Genomic DNA, 8,001 nt, shown 5'->3' with positions numbered 1-8,001 from the left:
CTCTACTGAATCTAGCTTGACGGTAGTTTTACTGCTACGACCTGTTTCTGAAATTAAAATTAGTTGTTTCTCATAACTTAATCAAGTAACTAAAACAAAGCTAGTAATAAAATGTCGTCCTAATAATAGCCTACTTTTTAGCTTCAGTCACTACTGACCATAGACTGTATGCTACTGACATTGATTTTATTTTGAAATACACCTCACCGGATGTTATTCGTTGACACGCCGGTAAAGGTGGCGTTCACGGGCTCTGTGACATGTTCCAGCGTTAGGCAACTTCTTTCCACTTATTTCTATTCAGCAGCTCAGGTAGGTCCGTTATTAGCTCGTTTGTCGCTGTAGGCGCCCGTAGCTTTTAATTAAACAAGCTAACGCACCGCCTTTAAATGAATGCAGGCTAAAGACGAGTGCTAACCTCAGTTAGCATAGCAAGCAGTGATGTGTGACTTCCAACGTTGCACACTACGAGAAAGTTTTTAAGTTTAATTCTGGGCGTGTTCAAAAGCAGACGTGTGTTTTTAAAAGAACAGGGATGGAGTCTTCAGTGATTAAAAGTTGATTTAATAACTGTTTCTGCACTTGAGGAAGAGGAAGTCAGTGAACATAATAATAGTCTGGTAGGGAAAAGAATAAACAGTGTCAAGAACTAATAACATTAATGATAATACTAATAATAACACAATAAATATCATTAAGAGAGTTGTTCAACTTCAGTGTCAGACTGTATTTATTATTATACATCACAGATTACAGTTGTGCTGCTTTCTTGTCTATGAATTGCTGCAAATCAAAGCTTGTTTCCTGCTTGTAGTTGTTTTCATTCAGTATAAATGGCAGAGAAGCACGTCAAGCCCGACTTCAGCCAGTCTCAGGTTTCTGAGATGGTGCAGAGGCTCTACAGGTTGACCCCGTCCAAGGTTCACCCGCTGCCCGGCTATGATGACCAGAACTTCTACGTGGCGTCTGCCGAGGGTGGCGAGTACGTCCTAAAGATCATGAACTCGGAGGACAGTAAACACCCCACCCTGATCGAGATGCAGAACTTCACCATGTCCTTCCTCCACCAGCACGGACTTCCTACTCAAACAGCCCTGCCCAACACATCAGGACAGCTCATGGGTCTGGAAGAAATGGGTAGGAGACCGCCGGTCGCATAGTTTGGAGTCAGGAGTGTCCTCTAAAGTGCCTCAAAACACTGAAGCAAACGTCATCTTCCATTTTCAGGAAGTTGCATTCATGCAGGTTAAAACACTGTGTTTCTCACAGCGGCCTCACCTTTAGGGTTTGTCTGTCAAGTTTATCTTGTATCCACACTCAGTAATTATCACTTCACTTGTCACTCACTCAGAAAGTATACAATTTGTATGCAACCTGCATGCAGGAGGAACACCTTAGAGCAGGTAAATACCAACACACTTCTCTCACCGTTGGCTTCTCTGTAGGGTTTATGTCACATAATCTGTAGAAAAGTGTTTCGATGAGGTTTAAACACAATTCAAAAAGATTTCGACTGGTGGCAGGAAGGGCCTTGGTTTTCACCAGTAGCAACTTTAAAAAAAAACCCCAAACTAAATAGCTGTGAGAGGATGAAGTTGGGCCTTTCTCTTTGTCCGACACGCTGTGCAAAAGATTTGCTGAGATCCAAATACGTTTCAAAAGTTTAATAATAAAAAAAGGTCAGCTTAGTGTAACATGCAGAAAATATAACACAATTAATGTTACAGTGATCAGAGGTTGAGGTCAACAAAAAATACAGCATCCAACTCACCCTCTCAGGTACCTAAATAAACGTCACCACCCTACACCATGTGACCAGCTCCCAACAAATAATCATAATCATACAAATAACTAAAAATAATAATACAAAACAATACATATCATTAATAAAAATCAAAATATTATTACTAATATAAAATCGTTCTCTTTAAATTTCAACGTATTCATGGCTCCTACACACTATTAATTAACTACTATTATACAAATAAGAAGATAAAATGTGTCGTCCACAGTCAAGGAGTGATTGAAGCCAAACCTTTCGACACAGCAACACACACTGCAGCTGTGTGTTCTTATTAAGGCTGCACAAAAGTGTAATTATTAAATTGTACATTGTGAAATCTCTGTGGTACCAGGACGTCAGTAGCTCACATATGCAGAACAGTGGAGTCTCTCTGTGGGGTTTCAGAGTAGTGTGAGTTCCTGTGTTGAAGCTTTGAGTAGATGTTGTAATTAGAACATTCTAAATGGCTCATGACACGAACTTCATGTCTTCTCTTTTTGTACCACCTGCCACCCAAGCATTGTCCACTGAGGTTTGTGGAATACTTTTAGTTTTTTCAGCGTGCACCTTGTTTGACATTTGACAGTAACAAATAGCTGTAGTTGACTGTGTGTTATACAACATCACTATGCGCTGTGTGTTGCCCTGGGCTAGTTGCTGAAGGAAAGAGCTCATAAAGATAAATGATTTGCCACTTCACCGGTGGAAAAGGTCGACCAACACATCCTGCCTCGAGGCAAACAAATACATTTGTAACCGTAATACAGCGGGCCACAACAGGTTCAGGTCCCAAGTAATATTAATACCCGTATACTCTCGTATTGATAATTGTGCCCTCCAGCAAGGCCACACCGTACAGGTTCAGGGCTCATGAGGCCTAAGAGTAAGATAAGTGACTGTTGCACTCATCATTTCTTTACGTTTGGCAGATTGTGGTTATGGCTGTCAGAAGTACCTGGTGCGGATGTTGACTTATTTACCCGGGACCACTATTTCCAAGGTTCCTTTAACGCCACAGTTACTGTATGAAACTGGCAAGACGGCAGCTAAAATGGACCAAATCCTTAAAAAGGTATAATAGTGACACACCTGTGAAACTTTACATCATTTGTATTGTTAAATAAAACCATAGAAACAAAGTACTGCGAGACAAAACCTCGAGATTTTTATGAAAGTGTTGTTATATATATCATTTTTTATCACTTTGCTAAGCTCGATAAAACAACTACTGACAGAAATGGTGTTCGTAAGTTTACCTGTGTCTCGCATTTCTTCCTCTTTTCTTTTTCCAGATGGAACACCCAAATCTCAGCGTACTGCAGAGGGAGAACTTCATATGGAGTCTGACCAACATTTCCCTCCTGGAGGCGTACATGAATTTATTCGATGGCGATCCTCTTCAGGAGGTGGTGAAGTCGGTCCTTCATCACCACAAGACCTCCGTGGCCCCCCAACGCTCCAGTTTCCGCAAGTGTGAGGCTTAAAATGATGTTCAGGGAAATGCTTTATTGAGACTTTGTTTTCTGATACTGATGCTGTTTACCACTTTTATACAACACATGCTCATACAAACACTCTCCTGCTCTCCTTCCTGAACACAGCGGCGACCTTGTTCAAGGGCCCTGATTGTTTACAGTCAGTAGAGTTCATATATGTCCTTGGTGTAATGGTTCGTGTGAACAATAGCTTTTTATTTATTTCTTGTCGAAGGCATTAACCATGGCGACTTCAATGACCTGAACGTGCTCGTGCAACCTGATGAGAGCGATGGCTACAGGATTTCTGGCATCCTTGACTTTGGGGACATGAACGACGGCTACTACATCCACGAGCTCGCCATCACCATCATGTACATGATGACGGAGCACCCTAAACCCGTGGAGGTGGGTGGACCCGTCCTCGCCGGGTGGGAAAGCGTCCTTCCCCTCAACGAGGCTGAGAAAGATTGTCTGTATTGGCTGGTGCTGGGCCGCTTCTGCCAGTCCTTGGTTTTAGCTCGTCACTCTGTGTCCTTACATCCGGAGAACGAGGAGTATCTGACGATTACATCCAGGAGGGGCGTCTTCACTCTCCGACAACTCTGGGAGCTGGGAAGGGAGCAGGTGGAGAAGGTGTGGTTTCAGAGTGCTGCTCAATTCAGCGACAGGAAGTGAGGAATATGTGAAGGAAGAAGTACATCAGGTGATTCCACTGAGCCAAAATGTGTCCAAATCAAACAATAGATAGAAGTGTTTGTACCGTATGGTGACAGTAAGTCATGTACTGTAAAGCCAGCGTTTAGACATGAAGAGACAAGTACCGTTTAGTAAATCACTTCATATGTAACTCAGTGCTTGTAATTAGGAGTTCGAACTTGAACTGAGCAATCATTGCCTCTAAGATACTGATTACGATTAAATAAGTGCCTACATTCGTCAGTTTTTACACTTCAGTGGACTTTTATACCAAGGTGCTGTTCTGTTTGTATGAAGACTGAGTTCATTTTATTATACGTCCGAGAAATCCAGCGATTGTTTATCAAAAGCAGATCAACCAACGTGTTTCTATAGATGCATTGCATTTGCACAAATATATTTTGGTGCAGTCGGTGTCTGCTTACAGTGTAGTGCATTATATCAATTGTGCACTTTTTTATTTGTACATTTCTTCATTTTATACAGCAGTTCCTCAAAGTGCATGAAGAAACTAAACATATAATGTGCGCTACTTTCTGCCACATTTCATTGATGGAACAATGAGCAGTCGAGCGCCACTAAGCTGCCAGCGATGACACAAAGGGACAATGATTAACACGTGTCAGAAATCTGAGTTTGCATTTCAGCATGGAGGAAGTGAAAGAGCTTCAGCCACTGAGTGCATCATGTAAACTTTTAGAATTGGTTAAAAATTCCTCTCGTACTGGGCAGGATTGCAAAAACACATCACCAGTAGGGTACAACTAACCTGTCTCATGACCGTCTAAACCCAGCTCACCTTCCCTACTAGTGGGTGAACAATCCAACGCTTGGTGAAATCTGCTTCACAATAATAAGAGCCACCAACGAAGAATCAAAAAGCGACGTCGCTATGAACACTTGGCCGCCACAAGCCAGTTCTCCCTGTGGTAACTTTCCTGACACCTCCTGCTAGAAACCCAAAACAGTCAGAAGGATCTTTACCCTCCCAAAATAATGTATATTTTGGGGGTCGTGCCTTGATTTAAACTAATCTGTTTTAATCTTACGAAGGATTAAACAATGCGAAGTGTTTGTTTAATTTTTAGGAATTTAATGCAACTCATGTGTGATTTTATTTGTTTCTTCTGGTCATTTTTCTGTTTTTATCTTCCCATCATAGCGTGCAGACTCTGCCACGTCACTTCCCCGTGTATAATTTCGTTTAGTTTTTATATATTTACATTTGTCAATCATTTGAACTAAACTGTAAACATTAAGTGCAATCACAACATCTGTTCAGTTTACTCAGAATGTGGAAATCATGAGTATATATTTTATGAGTAAATATATGAAAAGTCAAGTGGCTTTAGTTACACCAGATAGTCAAGATGTTGTGCATCCCGACGTTCCCACTACATGGATTGACTCAACTTTTAATTGGTGTGTTCGATCCTTTAGCAAATCTTGATAAAATGTGACTTTTATACTGTTTCACTTTTCTCATTGAAAGAATCGGTTGTATTTTTAATGTGTGAGGCTGTACGTGATGTACGAGTGGCTCTGGGTGAAAATATACAGCCTACATCTCATTGTACATATCTTTCTCGTCATCTCTCAACGGTGTGTAAGTCAGTTTAATCCTGCCGAGGGAATGAGAGATGTTTTGTGCCAGAGGTCGTGTCCTCTGGAGTCTTGGTGATCCAGAGGAGCTGCACATGCAGGTATTTGGTCAGCTTTACTGAAAATGATTAACTGGGAGTTTAGTGGTTATTATTCTGGGTCTTTTTCTTTGCCCCCTTTTTTTATTACCTTTTATCTGCTTTCTGGTAAATGATTAATTTGTATGATCTTTGAACACGTGTTTAGAATCACTGCTTCTGAAACAAGTCGGTGCAGTTATCTCTCAGGTAAAGGCTCCAGTTACAGCCCAAACAGACTCGACCGTATTCCAGTCGCTCTTTTAAATGTAATGCAACTCATCGCCATGTAAGATCGGTTTGCTTTACATGTTTGGGCACTCTGCATGTGCACTGGCACAGAAGCTACACTCATGGCATTTCAGTATTATACACAGCATCAGATATACTATTTACCAATGCATTATTTTGTTAATGGAAATAAAGTGATTTGAACAGTTTCCTGTCATTTGTTTTCCCTCCTGGATAAATTCTGGGGTAATGCTGCCCTCATGTGGCCGTCACAAGCTCCTACTTGAACGCTTTGCTCCGTTTCCTTTAGTAGAAGAAACAGGACAGTTACAGTGTGTGATAATCCGTCCGTCCATCGTCTATACACTGCTTAATCCTCAGAGTCTATCCCAGCTGACTTAGGGTGAAGGCAGGGGACACCCTGGACAGGTCAACAGTCTATCACAGGGCTACACTTAGAGACAGACAACCAAGCACACTCACATTCACACCAACAGACAATTTAGAATTAACCTCAAAATATTTTTGGACCTTGTGGGAGGAAGCCGGAGAGAACCCACACTGCACGGAGAGATCCCGAGTGTCCTCACCGGGACACGAATCAGCGATCTTCTTGTTGTGAGGCGACGGTGCTAACCACTGCTCCACCTTGCAGCCCATGCGTGATAGGCAGAAAGTACAGATCACTCAGAACAAGGACAAGATTCAGAGACAGTTTCTACCCCACAGCAATAACCACAGTCAGTACATTTAAAACGTAATACATGCTGCTCAGTGCAATTAAGAGATGGATGTACGGGTGTGTGTTTGCATGTCTGTAATTATTTATTTAGATACAGATTTATTTTTTAAATTACTCTTTTACAGTTTTTATAGTCTTTAGTTTTATTTTGACATGAATGGTGCACTGTTGGTTTGGCACTTTTTAATTCCATTGTACAATGACAATAAAGATTCTATTCTATTCTATTCTATTCTATAATATTTTAGAAATTCAAGTAATCTGTGACGGTGTGATTCCTGGTTAGACCATTTGCTGCAGGTCGTACCATCGTCTCTCTCCACTGCCACTGTGAAATGTTGGCATTAAAGTAACCTGTTAAAATTAACAGACTTGTTGGAGTTTCCTGAGGTGACTCCAACACTGAAGGAACTGTCAGATCTCTCAACGTAACGCGCAGCCTGCTGTGGTGTGTTTAGTTCCACATCATTGTTAAAATGTGCCATATTTGCAAAGTGATCCAAAATCACTGTCACGCACGGCCCCGGTTAAACTCCAGTCGCAGTGGGAATCACACTGTGTCAGGAGTCTGCAGAGCACGAGTTGGTAACAAAAGGTCTGTAATACAGTAAATGGCCCCATTAGTGTTAAACTCAGCTAACTGGTTGCTGCTATAGGTTTATATTTAAGCTCCTGAAACAAGACTAGCATGGACTTTCTATGCAACCCTCCAGGATAAAGAAGCAAACAAGCGTCTTGCACCAACATGTCAGGCTTTAATCAGTGTTCCCGCACACAGAAAGCCGAACCCCAACTTAAAATTACATTTCACTGACCCGATTAGATCCAAGAATAATAACAACCATCAATTCCTCAGACCGCTTTCAAAATCCCCTTCCATTCAAAACAATACTTTTTTTTTCTAGGTGAAAGTGCAACCATCAGTCTTTTGTCCTTGCCAAGGTAAAATTAAGAGTACATGAGCTGCCACTTCCTCCTGTACGACATGGAAGCATTTTTGGCACAGGAGGCACCCGGCCAGCCAAGTCTCTCCAGGTTATTAGATTAAAGTAAATCAGCTATATAAATACGATTATATTTAGATGTGAAATTACAGACGGTCGAGGCTACGTGCAGTACGAATCAGGAGACTTGCAATCTCGGTACACAGAAGGTACAAGAGGACACAAAGGAAACAAACAGGTGTCCTAAAGGTCCCTTATTGGTCCCCTTTTCAGCAAAATAATACGTATGTTTCAGTCACTGTTTCGTACTTTTTTCATTTTGTTAACAAGAGAAACAGGAAGATATGTAAATGGGAACAGTTTTCTTGTGGACTTTTCAGTCATAGAAACCAGTAAATGTGAGCACAGAGAGCAGGAGAGAAGCAAACAGGCTGAGTTTATGCTGCAC

The 8,001-nt window shown here is 41.4% G+C and overlaps 1 protein-coding gene across 1 annotated transcript; it reads left to right on the top strand.

The window, feature by feature from the left end:
* The first annotated feature begins 228 nt into the window (after positions 1–228).
* On the top strand, positions 229–4,195 carry hykk.2 (hydroxylysine kinase, tandem duplicate 2). Its single transcript, XM_008297119.1, has 5 exons — positions 229–312; positions 815–1,137; positions 2,713–2,855; positions 3,076–3,256; positions 3,494–4,195. Exons 2-5 carry the CDS (start codon positions 834–836, stop codon positions 3,934–3,936), a joined length of 1,071 nt encoding a protein of 356 aa, XP_008295341.1. The 5' UTR covers positions 229–312; positions 815–833; the 3' UTR covers positions 3,937–4,195.
* Positions 4,196–8,001: the final 3,806 nt, after the last annotated feature.

The sequence above is a fragment of the Stegastes partitus genome, unplaced genomic scaffold, assembly GCF_000690725.1.
Source record: "Stegastes partitus isolate 25-593 unplaced genomic scaffold, Stegastes_partitus-1.0.2 Scaffold1188, whole genome shotgun sequence".
Lineage (NCBI taxonomy): Eukaryota > Metazoa > Chordata > Actinopteri > Pomacentridae > Stegastes > Stegastes partitus.
This window is presented reverse-complemented; position numbering and strand designations above follow the sequence as displayed.

Excerpts from the sequence above, each read along its gene's own strand:
- hykk.2 (XM_008297119.1), top strand. The coding sequence starts at position 834 with ATGGCAGAGAAGCACGTCAAGCCCGACTTCAGCCAGTCTCAGGTTTCT. Across the intron at positions 1,138-2,712 it reads CATGGGTCTGGAAGAAATGG|ATTGTGGTTATGGCTGTCAG; the intron begins GTAGGAGACCGC and ends TACGTTTGGCAG. Across the intron at positions 2,856-3,075 it reads TGGACCAAATCCTTAAAAAG|ATGGAACACCCAAATCTCAG; the intron begins GTATAATAGTGA and ends TTCTTTTTCCAG.